The sequence below is a fragment of the Scleropages formosus genome, chromosome 14 (assembly GCF_900964775.1).
Source record: "Scleropages formosus chromosome 14, fSclFor1.1, whole genome shotgun sequence".
In the NCBI taxonomy this organism is placed as follows: Eukaryota; Metazoa; Chordata; class Actinopteri; order Osteoglossiformes; family Osteoglossidae; genus Scleropages; species Scleropages formosus.
This window is the reverse complement of record NC_041819.1, coordinates 21492948-21510356: the sequence shown is the minus strand read 5'-3', so window position 1 is coordinate 21510356 and position 17409 is coordinate 21492948. Positions and strand designations below refer to the sequence as shown.

General features: G+C 46.9%; 1 protein-coding gene across 1 annotated transcript in view; it reads right to left on the bottom strand.

The window, feature by feature from the left end:
• LOC108928891 (acid-sensing ion channel 4-A-like) overlaps positions 1–1886 on the bottom strand; it is an 85406-nt gene extending 83520 nt beyond the window's left edge. The window contains exon 1 of the mRNA XM_018743089.1: positions 1311–1886. Within this exon, the coding sequence (XP_018598605.1) occupies positions 1311–1886 (576 nt within the window). The remainder of the gene's footprint in view (positions 1–1310) is intronic.
• Between the last annotated feature and the right edge of the window lie 15523 nt (positions 1887–17409).

Below are 17409 nucleotides of genomic sequence, written 5' to 3'. Positions count from 1 at the left end.
CCACGCTAGGTTGCCGCGGGAAAATAAAAGGCCATATTGGTGTAAGCTAATTGCCAACTTTATGACTCTATTCCCTGTCTCCGACTCCTCTGAGGATCAAAGGCACACCGTGGAGGGAGAGAGGGAAGCCGAGAGAGTCTGCTTAACCCGGGTTCGAGACACAAGGACAAGTCCTTTAACTTTCATCCTTTTGCAGCTCTTGGCAAATGAAAGTCACACACCGGATAATCACCGCAATAAGAACTGCACACCAGAGTTGTGAACAACAAAAAGTTATTAACCGGGACTTGACAGTGATGCTCCATCATTGCCCAAAGCTGAACGTTCATTTATCTTATAAAGGGCGAGAGGAAAAAAAAAAAAAAAAAAAAAAACCTGCATTCCCATCCAGGCTGTGCCGTAAATAAATAAATAAGCAGCCCGGACTTTGCCGGGATGTGGGGTTGGGCGGGGGGTAACGGAAATTGTTTTATTCCTCTCGGTCAATTTGGCTAATGCAATAATCATGTATGTGCGTCTCTGAATATTTCATCATAAAGAGCGGCTGGATCGGGGCTGGGAGGCTGCCACCGGCTGCCGGGGAGAGAGCGCTATTTCTGGGGAAGCGGCTGCATCTCACCCCCCCCCCCCCACCTCTGGAAGTCTGTGTGTTTGGGGGGGGGGGGGGGGGTGGTGGTGGCTGGTGTGGGAGGTGTCAGAAAACCACGGTTCCTGTTGGAAAAACTAAATGCTGGGATGTCGCTCTTACATGCCTGCACCCCACGGAGGGTAGAGCCGTGGTTCCGTTCAGTTACATTGTCAAACACAGTGACAGGACCTAACAGCTATAGCTCACCCCCCCCTCCCCCCACCTTATATATGTATATATGTTCCATTATATTCCCTCATATACAACAAATCTCAGCAGGAGTAGAACTACAGACCCCATTTGCAGCCGCATGACAAAATCACCTCACACTATACCTCCTGGAAAAAGCACAGTAAACAAAAGGTAATTTCCCTCCAGAACACCACTGAGTCAATCACGGGGTTTCCGGAAGCAGCAGTATGTCTGCAAGTAGCAGCGGTGCCAAAGTTAGATATGTGCTCCTCCATAAGATCTCTTTATGCCCTGAACAGGAAGTACAGCCAATTCCCTTCTGTGTCCTACAGAACGGAGCTGCAGCCCTGACTCGCGGTTGCACGAGGGAGCGAGAGCCGCGCTGCGCTTCCCGCCATATCGCTCAGCCGTCGCGCGGCACGCAGGTGCGTCAGGAGCGAGCCCGAGTGGAGAAGCAGCAGAGCCGCTTCCGAGCGCCCGCTCAACTCACCACGGCAAAGTCGTCGGCCGAGCAGTTCTGCCCGCTGAAGTTGCAGCTCTTGAGCATCTCCTCCAGCTGGTGTCCCGTGCGGTTGAAGATGTCCTGCATGTCGGGGGCAGGGTACTCCAGATCGGTAGGCTTGTGGCCATCCTTGTTCTTGGGCGGCAACCCCGTGAGGTTGGCCAGGTGATAGATGTCGGCGTCGGTGAGCGCCGAGAAGCGGAAACGGTTGATGTTGCAGATGGTGACGGCGGGGAAGACCATCTCGCGGCTGGCCTCCTCGCTCAGCGCCGTCACGTGCGGGTGCTCCAGGTAAGAGATGGCGCACTTGGCTGCCTGGTACAGGAAGAAGGCCAGGGACGCGAGGAAGGCCAGCGCCCAGAGGGTCTGGCGCACGCCCAGGCGGCCGGACACGAAGATGTGGTTAATCCCGTGCAGGGAGCAGGAGCTGGCAAAGCCGGCCAGGTCCTTGGACGGAGGAGTGCAGCTCTCCTCGATCAGGCTCTCCTTGTCACCCTCCTGCTTGCCTTTCTGTTTCTCATCCTCCTCTGCAAATTTGATTTTGCAAACAAATTCGATCGGCATGTGGGCAGCCAGGTCTGCGCTCGGGTTCTAACAGCTCACAAACCCTGCTTCCGCCGGCCCTCTCTCTTACCCGGCGCTTTTTTTCTTCTTCTTGTCTTTTCTTTTTTTCCACCCAGTCCTCTTTGCAGAGAGCAACTCCAGAAAGAGAAAAGAAGAGAGAGAGAGCGAGCGAGTGAGAGAGAGAGAGAGAGAGAGGGGGGGACAGAGGGAGAGCTAGATACAGAGAGAGAGAGAGGGAGAGAAAGAGAGAGAGAAAGAGTTCTGCTGCCGCTGCCGCTCGCCGCTCGCTGTGACTGCCGCCGCCGCCGCTCACGATCCTTGTCTCCACACTCGATCCGCACACGGAGCCGCGCTGATAAACACTTGTACAGCTGTCAAAAAAACCCACCCTCTCTCTCAGCTTGACACCCACCAAAGAGAACGCAGCTTTTGGAGCAGGAGCTGGAAGAGGTGACTTGGGAGGGGGGGGCTGCTTAATAATTAATGAGAAAGAAACTGTGCGATTAGAACCCCCCCCCCCACCTGGCATGCCACAGCGAAGGGAGACACCGCTTCCCCACCTTGCCACCCAACCCCGAAAAACTCCTACCTCCCGTTTCACTTGTGACAGCCCCTCTCGCCTCCCATTCGCCGTTGCCAAAGGTCGCGACACCCAAAATCCGACCATTGCCGGTAATCCATCGTGGGTCACCTGCCCTGGCCCCCCCAACGTCGTGTCCCAGGTCCCCAGTGAGTGACTAATTGGAACAATAATGAGGAGCGAGGGAGGTGGAAATGAGAGCCCGGCATCTAGGGGCGATCAATCTACTTTTCAGGGATAAAAAGGGGGGGAGGCTATTGATCTGGCTGTAGCATCTGTCGAAGATTAAGGGCGGGGGCACCACGGCCCTTTCTTATGAGGAATTAACAGCGGCGCTGCCGCACTCCGGCGCGAATTTAAATGAGCCGTCTCCCCCTGATTTGCGGCGGGGAAGACGTCGGGCGGCGCTGGAGCGAAGTATCAATTCCTCTCTTTTACAGTGTGCTTTCCTGCTCTTAATGGCCTTCTCCTTGCGTTGCCAAACAAAATTATGCAAATGTGAGGGACATCAAAGCCTGCATCGCAATGCAGGACCGTTCCTCGGAGGGGGTGAATCGCGCGGGACACGTCGCATTGGGGGCGCGGTCCTCCGGGGGGGATGCGAAGCTGGATTAGATATAGTCTAACACATGTCCCCCCAACAGCGCCCCCTTTCTCCTCGACCCAAAATGTGAACATTCGCCAGAACCGGTCGCTATCCGTTAAACTGTTTGGACCAAAGGTTACACGCAGGTTGAGTTGAGTCCAAACGCACAAAACTGCTGTTGGTAGCTATAGCTATATATTAAAATCTAAAGAAAAATGTTACCGATATATTTATTTTTGTGAATTCGTGTTAATTTATTTCACAGTTTTCTCCAAATCCGAGTACAATATAATAATTTACCCATTTGCTATACGCAACTGGGTAATTTTTGATTTTATTTATTTTTATTTTATTTAATGCATCAATTCACGGTAAGTACCTTGATCAAAGATTCTACACATGGAGCAGGTATTCCATCCTGGATCCTTTCAGCCTCCATCCACCGCTCTGGCCCTGTATATTATACATCCCAGCATTCAAAGATCCGAAACAGTCATTGTAATACATTTACTGAAATATGTACAGTGTATTATATTCCATGAATGGCTCAGATGGGATTTTTAAAAACAGCACAGACAGTAAATGAAACAAAAGTTCTGTGCATGTGGCCTGGCTCTGCATGAAGCAGCATGTCCTCCGTCCTACAGCGTGGCAGGTCCAGTGACGCAGGTGCAGATGAACCTGGCTCTCCACACCCTCCAAGCACGACCCCGAAAGCAAAAAAGGTCACAAACAATATGACGCGTCCAGCCAAGTGGAAAACCCTTTGACACGTCTCTCTCTCTAATGTTGATTTTAAGTTACTTTTTGCCATCGCCACCTGACAACTGAGACCACCGGGATGACCCGGGCGGTTTGGGAGCCACCAAAACCCAGCGTAGCTCCACTAATAAACTGATTTATTCCTTTATTAGTGGAATAGGGAGACCATTAAGGACGATTAAGGAACGGCGCCTCGGCAAAGTAGGCTTGCTCAATCCTCGACTCTCCACCAAGGAAGTTAAGTCGTTTTTTCTTTTTTTTTTGACACGACCGAGCGGGACGTTTTTCTTTTTTCAGAAACGGGAAGCCGGCATGATGAGGAACAGCGAGGATTTCACAGCCTCCCCCCCGAAGATGGACATGCAGCTTTGGAGCATCTCTTAACGGCAGACTCCATCCTGCTCTAATGATAGGGTTGGACTCACCACTCATACCATGAAAGCCTGTTAAACATCGAGAGACACAGATGTCACTCTGCTCCAGTAACCCGGGACTCCTCAGGATATGTACCCACACTTTTTTCGGTTAACATACGTGATCAACATAGAAAATTCACGGCTCTTGTCTCGTCCCGTCAACTCAAAGCCGTCTTTGACAGTTAGCTGCGTCACAGTGCGCGGGATGTGACAGATTAGGGACTTCCAACCATCGAGAAAACCTCAGGTCCAAAGACAACTTCAAGAGGCCTCCTTCCTCTCTCCGGTCAACATTACATATCAGCAGCCTCTGTTTACCTATGAGAGCAGAGTACTGGTACCCCCCATCATGAGTCAACATTATTAAAAGTTACTTAATTAATGCCTTTGGTAGATTATTATACAGCTGATTATCTATACATGCGTATTTAATTATTGAATATATTTATTTTTGAATATTTTTTGCATACAGCCTGGTATTCTTACTATATCAATTCTCGGTTAATGCCTTGATTAAGGGTACTGCAGCAGGAGGGGGATTGAAACTAGGAACATTCAGACTGCAAGGCAAATTTATTACTTTTATTAATTTGTTTTTAGCTGACACCTCTGCCCATGGCGACTTATAGCGGGAGATGCACTGCAATAAATTGTGTACGAGTGTGTGCCCGAGCACAGTGGAGCAACGTGACACACTCACACACAATAAGTGCCATTTAGTTACTAATTCACCTGAAATGCATTTTTGGACTGTGGGGGGAAACCAGAGCACCAGGAGGACGCCCGCACGAGAACACGCACGGCATGCCGACTCCACGCAGGCTACGGAGACCCGAAGCCTCGTCCGAACCCTCAGCCCAAAAGCTATGAGGCACCAGGGCCGCCCACTAATCACCATGCCACCTCCTTCCTCTGACATTTCAGTAGCCGTGCTCATCCGTCAAAGTGTTATTTCAGCCAGTCAAGTCACATTGGTGTCTATATTTTTATTCCGCGCTGACTTCCCTTTGCTTTGGTATAAACATTAAGCACACATCATGCAAACGCACAAAGGGACCAACAGGAGACGTAGCCGGCGAGGAACCGCTATCATTCCACGGAACGTAAACGGGAGAACAGTGCCCCTCCAAAAAAAGTAATCCACAAATTTTTCTTATGGAAATACATATTTATCTGGTCTGTGAGGCTTCCCACAGACTGAGATGTTTGTGTTTATTCAAATAATCTCATTCTGCAGTAGCAGCAGTAACTAAAAAGCCACCGTCTGGCTTTCCAGCAACCTTTAAAGACTTCCCCTATAAAATGAACATTTTAAAATTAAATTTAGACTAAATTAAAAGCAGTATTTCATCTCTTCACCTATTCATGTAGAAAACAGCAGCATCTGGTAATGCCGCTTCCTAATGGCAGCTGTTTTTCTTGGACTGCGCAATGTAACCTTACATTTCACGAGGCCGAAAACGGTGGCGCTCCTTTGTTTTGCAAAGAGCACCCCGACATTTTTATCGCGACGACAGCAGGCGACCGGAATTCCAACAGGAAGATTAGAAAAGTGCATGAAGATAACGCTGTATCCACAATTGTAAGGGTCCATTATTTCCATATCTAGATGGTGTATGAGATGAGAGCGTTTACCGAACCTGAGTGTGTAAAATGTGCTCATTCTTGTGGTCAGCACGAAAAATATTGTGGTTATTGCAGGTGGAAGAGCTGCCTTCATAATAAAGACCAGCTGTTCTGTAGACAGGGAAATATCATATTCCATCAAACAATGCTATTTGTGTTGAGGTTAATTGCTAATTATCACGGCAATTCTAAACCGAGTCACAGAAGATCTTGCTAAATTCATAAATTATTCCAGCTCGATAAATATAATTGGGCAAGATATTCAGAGGAAAAAAAAAATAACACTCCAAGATTTAGTCTTATTGATCTGAACAGCTGGCAAAGACATTAAAGTGAGAATGATTTTCTATTTGGCGGGGCACGGTGGTGCAGCGGGTTTCGTCGGGTCCGGGGTTCGAGTTCTGCTTGGGGTGCATTACGATGGACTGGCGTCCCGTCCAGGGTGTGTCCCCTCCCCCTCCAGCCTTGCACCCTGTGTTGCCGGGTTAGGCTCCGGTTCGCTGCAAGCCCTCTTGGGACAAGCGGTTTCAGGCAATGTGTGTGTGATTTTCCTTTTGTTACTTTTCTTTTGGGGGTGTGGCCAAATTTGCATGTTTTCGATTCATACGAAGAAGGCTCAAGTTAAATTTAGAGTGTGATGAAGCAACCCGGATACTTCCCAAGTAGGATGGTCCACAAAAGCAAAATCAAAACTCCCGCAGCCGACACATCCAGGTCGGTTTTATTTGAAGAAGAAAAAAAAAAAAAAAAACAAGACCCGCTGTCCTTCTTTGTGAGCCCAGGGAGCAAATTTTTACAGCGTGATAGCTGTCGATTACCAAACCATTTTAGTTCTACGTTTTGTTCAAGAATTTGTTGCTATTTGTAACGGGTTTTATAGCCAAGGGTGAATTCCATGTAAAATCCTCCCCCTTTTTTTTTTTTTTTTTTTTAAGTATTGATTATTTCTTGTACTGTTTTGTAATTCGAACATCTTTTTGATTGTGAAATTTTTTGCATTTTTACGTATGCGTCACCACCTGTGTGACGATTTGATACCGTTTAGCACTTTTCTTCAGAACGCTCTGTGTGTTCAGGAGAGAGACCAACTGGGGTTTATGACAAGACTTTTGGTTTCTGACCACGTGACATTTTTTTGCAGTCGATAAATTTGGTTTCCATGTCGATCGACAGAGTCGTTCACTGAGACACGACACAGTAAAAAGTTGTCATACTCGATTCCAGTTGGCTTAGAGCAAGATGGACAGGCCTGCACATATAGACATACAATGGGTATAAAATATTCAGTAGACCTCTAACCTCCAAATGATACCTGCCTGGAACTGTATTTGTTCATTTACATTATATTTAGCTGATGCTTTTCTCCAAAGTGACTTACAATGATATATTTACCCATTTATACAGCTGGGTAGTTTTACTGCAGCAATTTAGGATAAGTACCTTGCTCAAGGGTATTACAGGTGGAGGTGGGGATCAAATCTGCAACCTCTAGATCCTAAGACAGCAGCTCTAATCACTACACTACCAGCTGTCCCTGAATGAATGAATGAATTTTTTTAACATAAATTTATCTTACTGTTTTCTCCAGAAGCAACTGCCAGCGTTCAGCTGTTTACACTGATTTACTCATTTATACAGGTGGGTAATCTCAGTGCAGCAATCTAAAATAAGTACAGTGCTCAACAGTACTACAGCTGGAGGTGAGATTCAAATCTGCAGCCTTTGACAACAGAGGTAGTCACTCTACTACCCAACCAGCTGTCCCAGGGAAATTGACCTCATTTAACATTATTTTATAGTATATCAATTTTGTAATGCCCAAGTATATAAAATTTAATAGTACGTGAACGTCGCCTCGGCGATGGGACGTGAACATTACGATACTCCTGGATAGAGTGACAGTTACTATGTAGATCCATCTTGGTGGCAATTTCTAGGACTGACATGACAGTGAATTTGTATTTGCGCTCAGAAATCCTGTTGCTTCAGGGTTATTAGGCAAAGCTGAGCAGAGATCTGTCGATTCCCCCGTATAAAAGCGCGGTTCCGGTGTCACCGCTGAACGCAATTAGGTAAAGAGAAGCCTGAGAATGCGTTTCATATGTGCGACGGCTTCTGTTAGGAGACACAGTTCAAAAAGCTTTGCTATTAGAGTAAAGTACTCAGCTGTCAACTGCCATCAGCAAGTTAGGTCAAACTCACAACAAATAATAACGTGTAAATAATTTAAAAACAGCAGAAAGAAGTTAATTCATTTGCATTCAGTGCAGTAAATGCATCAGTGTTTGAGAGCAGCTTTTTACATTTAGTCTAGTCCCAAAACCCAGTAGATACCAGTTTTGGAAACTGTGGAAGCCCTTCTCATCCTGGGAGTCCAGCATTTTACTGAATGGCAATTCCGCCTCAGCAGGAAGCAAGGATGCGATCCCACACTGGGCTCAGAGAGGCAGGTATAACACCGGCAGCAAAGGAAGAAGCCGTCCCACACACTTCGGGGACCGTCAGTGTGAAAGGTCAGATTTGCATAAAGGGGACAAACGGCATAGAGGGAGCGCTCCTGGAGGACAGGGGTAACGGAAGAGAAGACGATGAATTGGTATTCTTCCTAATTAGGAATTAAACAGCAAAAAGCTCCCCAGCTGTACACGGGCTCTCGAGTACGATGTCGGGATGAATCGCTGATGTTGAGGTGATAAGACGTGGAATACAAATTGCAGCTCTGTTCTCTCCCATTCTCTCCTATTTCACTGCGGACCATTCCCAACTGTCGAGTCACAGTTCATGAATCGCAATACACCTCAAAAAAAAAAATTGTTTTGTCCAGAGCATTTGTCTATTAGTTATCTGTTAACCATTAACACTGCCATCAAGCACCATAATGCAATTATTTCCTCACACTTGTCAGCTGAGTACAGGACCTACCCTGGGGTGGAGATTTCAAACATAGTTTAAGTATTTGCAATGTCTCCATGTGGCCTGCAAATGGAAAAAAGTGCTGCACCCATAATAATAATAATAATAATAATAATAATAATTAGTTCAAACCCCCAGAGGTTTATTTTTCTGCCTTGACTTTTGGTTGGGAGTGTTTTGTTTTCCTTTCCTCAGCTACCAACTGGTTTACTTTATATATTACATAGTTTATATAATTATACTTTCAACCTGCAGTATTATTCCCACCTTTGTTTCCAAAGCTGTTTTCTTTCTCTGTAAAAGTAAAGGGAATCACTGATAAAATGTTTTGCAAAGAAAAAGCCCAAACACTTAGTGAGAGCCAAACAATAAGAAAAATGTTGCCTTGCAGCAGCGAAGGCAGCTGATGTCATCGTACAGTAAATGGAGCGTTGTCGTTAGACGTTAATGACCAAAGCTCAGGACTCAGAAATAAAAACCCTATATAAATAACCCTAATAAGGTTGATGGGGCGGCTGTCGTAAATTCGGGTGGTCAGAAGTCACATGTCGTAAGTCGAAAATCACTTGTAGTTTTAACCACTGCGCCATCTGCTGGCCCAGCCTTAAGCATAAGAATCAGATCTCCAGAGTCTCAGACTGCCTGTTTATGGGACTTTACACAATCAGAATGAGTGTGACCGTGACCTCTGACCTTTGGTCCTGGAAGGTCCTAGTCTGTTCCGTCCAAAGGAGGGAGTGTCCCCTATTTATAGAAAAGGCCCCAGCAATAACCTGTCTTTTTTTGCAGCACAGCAGTCAGGACGACCTGAGCTTTCATATCATGGTGCGGAGGTGATGCGCACTGCGCTCTAATTGCTGCGATGAATCATTTTCGGGACTCAAAGGAATCGGGTCTCGGGAAAAATTTTGCGAGACACACACAGAGCAAAATGCTTCATTTTGTTCTTCTGATAACTGACGTCTGGAGCTCGAGGAACTTCCCTCAGAGACCACAGCGGCTGAATTTATTTGTGCTACAGCGTGGACGTTTTTCGCCGGCGTCCTCACGCAACATTCCCGAATGAAAAGACGCCGCTTTGCTCCCTTAGGTTCTCATGCATTCTAGAATTTTCCATCGAGCAGAAACGCTGAAGTCGCCCTTCGGAGCCGAACGTTCCGCATCAAGCTCCTGCTTAGGTGGCTCGGCCGGTTCAGGTCCAGTTGAGATGCACGGCTCAGCACCGGGGTGCGCAAATTCTGCCTTTGTGGCACTAAACCAAATAAACGTTAAAAGCACTGATCATTGACTGATCTCACACACACATTTATTACCAGGGTTAGTTGTTTACCCAAGGAACATATGGAGATGGCTCTGCGCCGATTGTACGAGTGCCTCGCCAGGGGGCAAGCACGGAGGCGAGCCGGGTTCGATCAGAAGGCCACGCTTGTGACACGGTCTGCTTCGCGAAGCAAAAAACTCGAGGTCCAGCAATTTCTCGGTGAGCCTCACGGAGGGGAACCGCCAAAGAGCACGCGGGGCACGCTCCCCACGTGACTGGCACATGGAGCCCTGCATCACAGACCAAAAATCTAACCCAAAATCCATTTGGGCCTCTGCTTTCATCACATTCCATCAGAGCACAAGTGTTCAGTCTGAGGAAAGAAGGAATATGTTCAGCAGCATAGCAATTAAGATGTTGCACTTCATACAGAAGTGTGTTGGTTTGATTCCCATGAGGTACTGAAGAGTTGGGATACCCTTATCTGGAACTGCTTCGGTAAAATAATAAAATATAGCAAAAAAAACTGGACTAAAAGTTTAATAGTTCAAATCCCTGGAGGGGTCTTGTTGAAGTAGCTTAGAGCAAGGTAGTTAATATGAATTCTTTACAAATATAAGGACTGTGAGTGGCATGGTGGCACAGTGAGTAGTGCTGCTGTTTCACAGCACCTGGGTGGTGCAAGAGGATGTGGGTTCAATCCCCACTTGGTCTGTGTGGAGTTTGCATGTTCTCCCCATGTTTGTGTGGGTTTCCTCTGGGTGCTCTGGTTCCCTCCCACACTCCAAAGACACACTATTCAGGTTCCCCCATTGTGTGTGTGTGTGTGTGTGTGTGTGTGTGTGTGTGTGTGTGTGTGTGTGTGTGTGTGTGTGTGTGTGTGTGTTTTTCACTGATGTATGGATGAGTGACCCAGTGTAAGTAGTGTATCTAGCAGTGTAAGTCACCTTGAATATGGTGTGTGGGCTGATAACACTACATAGTATCCAGTGTAAGTTGCTTTGGAGAAAAGTGTCCACTAAGTAAATAAATGAAAATAACAAGCTGTATAAAACACTGAAAGATGAGACAAAGTGAACCTTGGAAAAAGTGAAAGAGAAGCTGCTGATGGCAGATGAGTTTGAGACCTGTTGTGTTCAGAAGGGGGTGGGGTTTGCCTGCAGCACCTACTGTGCATAATCTCCGCCACTCTGCCGTGACATTTAGCCCTTTACCTGAGCACGTGAGGAACTGGTGGGAAAAGAGGCCGCGGACACGCGCGACGGTGATCCGTAGCAACGCGCTTGCAACGGCTTCGTCTCACCACGGTACCCACTAATGCCATTTCACTCCAACAGCTGTACGGTTTATAAGACAGACCCAGCAAAGCCATAATGATTTCTGAGCTGGGACTATATGAACCAGCGCATTCGACCGATGTCACGACACAGCGCTAATTTAATACCAGTGAGCCTGTGCGGTTTTACAAACATTTTAAAAAGCTCTGGGGCAACAAGATTAGTGCGGACGCAATATAAACTTTAAAGTGAATTGGACCTAATTAAATTTAAGAACAAGCGGGTCGTATAATTATTACATTATGTTTTCTTCCGGTGTGTATTACGCAAATGTATCGGAACGTTTTTTATGATAAATGAGGGCATATGTTGCATCGCATGTGTCCTTCGTGAACTTGTAAATTTGTGCGCAAATTAACTTTATTTATTTATTTGTTTATTTATGCAGCTGTGGGTTCTCCATCTCGAGAAAAAAAAAAAAAAAGACCCCGGTAAATTGGAACAAATTAGCAGTCACATTAAGTAACTCTGTAATAGTAATATATGATCCTATCGGCCTTCTCGGGCATCAACAGAGTAAATCTCTGCTGGTAGATGTATTAGGGATTAGCGAAACAATAAGGTGTGGTGGTTAATACCACCCCAAGTCGGCAGGGAGAAGCAAGAATAAAGCAAGATGTGGGGAGAACCTTTCGCCTTCTGTCTCCCTGGAGTCAGAATTTATTTATTCTTCTTTATTTGTGTTGTCCTTTTTCATGAAAGGCTCCTTCGGTGTAAAACAGAGCGATTTTTTTTCCCCCCCTTCTTTCTTTCTTTCTTTCTTTCCTCCCAAGCAAAACTAAAACAAAATCTAAATGTCACGACTAGATCTCTCTATGGCAAAAGCGCTCATGCACGATTCCTCGCGAGGAGCCGTTTCGTGTAAGTAATGAAAAAAGCGGCGTGCGAGGAAGGGAGGATTTCGCCGGGCTTTCGCGCGACGGCCGGACTCGGTAAGCCGGAGCGACAGCGCTCTCAGTGTGAAGGTCACCACGGCCGCTGCCCAATTACCCGTCCCCCTTATTGCCCCTCTCCCGGAGGGCCATTACAGAGCTATAACAACACCGGGGCACGAGGAGAGAGGCTGGAATGACCAAAAACGATGGGGAAAGAAATTGCCAGAAAGCTCAGCTGTATTTCTGATAAGAATTAGACTGTATTAATAGTTTGGTGGCAAATCCCCATTAATTGCTCGTTAAGGGATTGTTTAATAGGGCCGAGCCAGGAGCAATGTCACTTCCTCGGGTTATTTGCCCTTTTGCGCCAGTGGCGGCCTCGTGTTTATTGCTTACAACGTAAGGGAAGGCTGCGTAATTAAGTGGATTGAAGAGGCCGTATCGATGCATCGACGCAGCGGAGGCCCCCCCCCCGGCTCCCGCTCGGCCGGATCGCCCACCTGTTTGGGGCCGACGTCTCTGCGGTCGACTCATTAGGAGCCGCGTTTGCGCTTGTTATTCTGGGCACGCGCTGTCTGCACAGGACAGATGGGACATCGAGAGAGGCCTGGGAGGGCAGACCTGTCCCCACCCCCACCCCCCCTCCTCTGCCTGGTCTCTCCAGCAGCTCCATCTCTCTGGCTCTCTCACTCGCTCGCTCGCTCTGACAAAGCCTGTGTTTCCTCTGGACAAAAGGGTGTGTGCCGCTACCAGCTGTGTTCACATCAACACCGGGCCAAAGCAGACCTTTGGCGACTCATCATTTCAGCACTGGCATCTCTCTCTCTCTCTCTCACACACACACACACACACACACACACACACACACACACACACACACAGAGTACATGGAGAAACACAGTGATACACACTTAGAATACTGACACTGACACACACTCACAGTGCCCATACATAGGCAGAAACACACAGACATGCTTACACACACACACACACACACACACACACACACACACACACACACCACAATGGCTGTTCTGTGATTAAAATTTGAGACAGCCACCAATTTAGTTGATATCGCTGTCCCCTTAGGACCGGAAGGGTGCAGGTTCGAATCCCACATCCTGCTATAATACACACGCACATTGACCAAAACTGGTTGTCCCAAGCGGGGTCGCGGTGAGCCAGAGTCTAACCCAGGAACACAGGGTGCGGGGCTGGAGGGGGAGGGGACACACCCAGGGCGGGGTGCCAGTCCGCTGCAAGGCACCCCAAGCGGGACTCGAATCCTAGACCCACCACAGGCCAAACACACTGCGCCACCGCACCCTGCCCCCCCGCTATAATAGCCTCAGGTAAAAATTAAAAAGTGTATAAAAGGGTAAATCACTGTAAACTGCTTTGGAGAAAAGCACTAGATAAGCAACCATCTACAGGACATTGGTTCAAAGTTTTGTTCTTAGGCAGAACATAGAAGAGGTCAACATGACAAAACACGAGCAAATCACATAAATATGTTAAAATGCAGGTGCACAGACATAGCAACGAAAAAGTTGCACCCTTTTCTTCTAGAAATAATATTAAACCACCAACATTTTGTAACAATGACTAGTGGTGCTGGGCAGAGGACACCAACAGCAAGGTGCGATGGGAGACGCATGGACTGGGTACTTCACACCGCGTGAGCCTCGCAGCGGAGCGGGCGCTTTGTGGGTCGGCGCTGTCCTGACAAGGCAACGTGACAAAAGGCTCCACGGCCCGAGTACCGCGGCCCCTTCGGAGAGCATCGCCACGCCGAGCAGATCGATCTCAGCTGATCGATTCCTCCGTCCCAGTGCTTGGGCATCGGGCGCTAAGAGAGTGTTGCAGGTAGATGGCACGGACACCAGGCCACGGTGCCGCAACCCAAGAAGAACATGACGGGCACCCCGCTGGGTGAGGGTCGGATAACAGCGGCGCAGTAATGAAGCGATCGGATGGAGGCGGTTGTATCAATTCACTCGGTTGCCCCAACAACTCTGCCCTAATTTTGTATCACATCAACTGTGAAGATGAGCAACAGTATAAAACTAATGATCAATTCCAATTAGAGAATCATCATGTTTTATATTGATAATTCCACCATCGCCCATGTTTATTTTGAGAGAAATGTAATTAATGTAAAAATACTGTAACGGTCTTGACTGTCAGCACTGCTTTTATTTTTAATTAAAGAACAGGGGAAGTGGCCCCAGGAGATAAGTCATCTACTGTTCAAACTGTCTTTAGTGATTCATTTAATTATATTAATGTCCTGAGAACCAGGCATTCGTTTTTGTCCACTCTGGAGGACAAATTTTTTTTCAGTATATCTTCCAAACTGTATATGCTGAAATGCTCGGTCCAAGTGCACCTTAAAGAGGATATTCCAGGTTTTTAAATGAAGTCACGTGTTGGTGGGTCGGGCTTGGATAACTTCCTAGAAATGAATTGAAAAACCTTTTGTTGCTGGGTCTCGTGAGATTAAACAAAATTGTATGTATGTATACATACACACACACACACACATTTTCAGAACCGCTTGTCCCGTACGGGGTCACGGGGAACCGGAGCCTACCCGGCAACACAGGGCGTAAGGCCTGAGGGGGAAGGGGACACACCCAGGACGGGACGCCAGTCCATCGCAAGGTACCCCAAGCGGGACTCGAACCCCAGACCCACCGGACAGCAGGACTGTGGTCCAACCCACTGCGCCACCGCACCCCCTGTATGTATGTATAGTTTTTGTTTTATTTTTTTTTTTTTTTTTACAGAGCACCATGTACAAACTGATCATGAGTGACTGTCAATATCACAGTAAAAGGACCGTTGTCAAATTTGACCCAAATTTTCTCTACCGTAAATGCAGTGTCTTTCACCCGATCGCCATAAGGCTCTATAACATCATCTTTGCCGGGCATTTGAGCACGTAAAATGAATGATTGCCAGATGCAATTAACCTTACATATGATAACGTAGAGGAAAGAACTGCCCAAATTAATTACAAGAAATATGGATGTTAATTTTTCATGTAAAGATGTTATGGCAAAGCTCTAGAAGTCAGGGTCAAACCATCATGAAGTAACTCTGACAATTAATCATCTTCACCCATCGGTATCCTCAGCTGTATACAAACTCGATTGTCCATCAGAATACATTTACATTAACTTATTTAGCAGGTGCTTTTCTCCAAAGCAACTTCCAGTGAACTCTACCTAGTGTTATGGGCCCACACACACACACGCTATTGGCAACCTGAAGAGCATGTCTTTTGAGTGTGGGAGGGAACCAGAGCACCTGAAGGAAACCCACACAAACATGGGGAGAACATGCAGACTCCACACAGACTGAGCAGGGGATCAAATTCATGTCCTCTCACACCACCCAGGTGCTGTGAGACAGCAGCACTACTCGCTGTGCCACCGTGCCACCCGCAGTACTTGTATTCGTAAAGAATTCACATTAACTACCTTGCTCTAGGCTACTTCAACAAGACCCCTCCAGGGATTTGAACCAGTAAATTTTTAGTCCAGTTTTTTTGGCTATATTTTATTATTTATACAGTGGGATTTTATCTAAGCGGTTCCGGATAAGGGTTTCACAACATTCCGGTACCTCGTGGAAATTGAACCAACACACTTCTGTACAAAGTGCAACATCTTGACTGCTATGCTGCTGAACATATTCCTTCTTTCTTGAGACTGAACACTTGTGGTCTGATGGAATGCGGATCAATGCAAATCAACTTTACTCTTGATCATGCGACGTAGTAAAAACCCAGTAAACTGATCACTTCGTTCTTACCCTTTAGATTCTGATCATTCCTTCATCTTGGGCTATATTTACACTGCCTGCTAAACACATGGACTTTGATCATTTTTTCCATTTTTCTCCAGCGTTATGTCCCTCGGTGTCATTAAGTAGGTGGCACCAAGTTCTGCATTTCCTCAAAAAGTGGACGGTGGATCATCCTTCACATCAAAAGACTCAAGACCTCACACGCACACAAGGTAGATGAGGTTTATAACCCATAATATAAATTCCAAAAACAAGTGTACAGCTTGTGAAAGCACCTGTTAATGAAGCCGGTCAATAGGTGTAACGCAAATTTAGGAGATCATTACTTTGTATGCAACTATAATCGGCTGCTCATTTCCGGAAGGGAACAGCAGCAATAGAAAGCTGCCTCAAACACAGCCCAAGAGTGAGCACAAGTCAGAGAGCAGAGAACGCAGCCCGCCGGACGCCATCATTTCTCTCAACGTTTACCGCGCTTTGCCCAAATTTTCAGTTCCATCATCATGATGTGACGGTGTGGACCTCTGCCACTGGACTGTGAACGGCAAGGGATAATTCTGGCGCTTGCAGCGGCTATGCATCATTTTCATCATCATTGAGGAAAATGGCCCGCGCAGAGGGACATTCCGCACGTCAATAAAAATCACAATTTGAGCTCTGGAACAGAGCGCTGCCCCACTGCACAACCACATTGCAAGGTTTCTGCACATAAACAGAAATTGTCTCCCCCCCCCCACCTTAAGAAATATGTTGCGATCTCAAAAAAAAATGCCGATTCTAATAAAAGCACACCCCTGTCTTTTCCTTTTTTCCTTGAGAACACATACACCTCGGAGCACTAAGGTGCAATAAAACTGGAAGTTTAGTGGGAGCTGCAGACGCCGCCGTTCCGCTGCCAGGTTGATGTTGTCTTATAATGTTGTCCAGATTCGCTCTGTGTGAGCAGTTGCACATCTAACAAAAACTGGAATTAGATTCATCCATCTATCTTTCATCGGTAAAAGCCTGTCCTATACAGGACATTGGCGGTCCACAGCCTCTCCTGGAACCCTGGGGTGTGAGGCAGGGTACACCTTGGATGGGACACCAGTGAATCACAGGTCAGTCACTCTCTCACACACACGCACACACACGTACTAGGGGCAATTCAGAGTCATCAATCTATCTGAAACACATGTCTTTGCAGTGTGAGAGGAAACCAGAGCAGCAAAAAAGAAAGCCCACACGAACACAGTGCTAATATGGAAACTCCAGAGTCTGGACTGGATTAAAACCCATGTCCAAACCTTCAGCCCAGGAGTGTGAGGCAACAGGGGTATCTGTTAGTGTGCCATATTGCCCTGTGGACACTGTA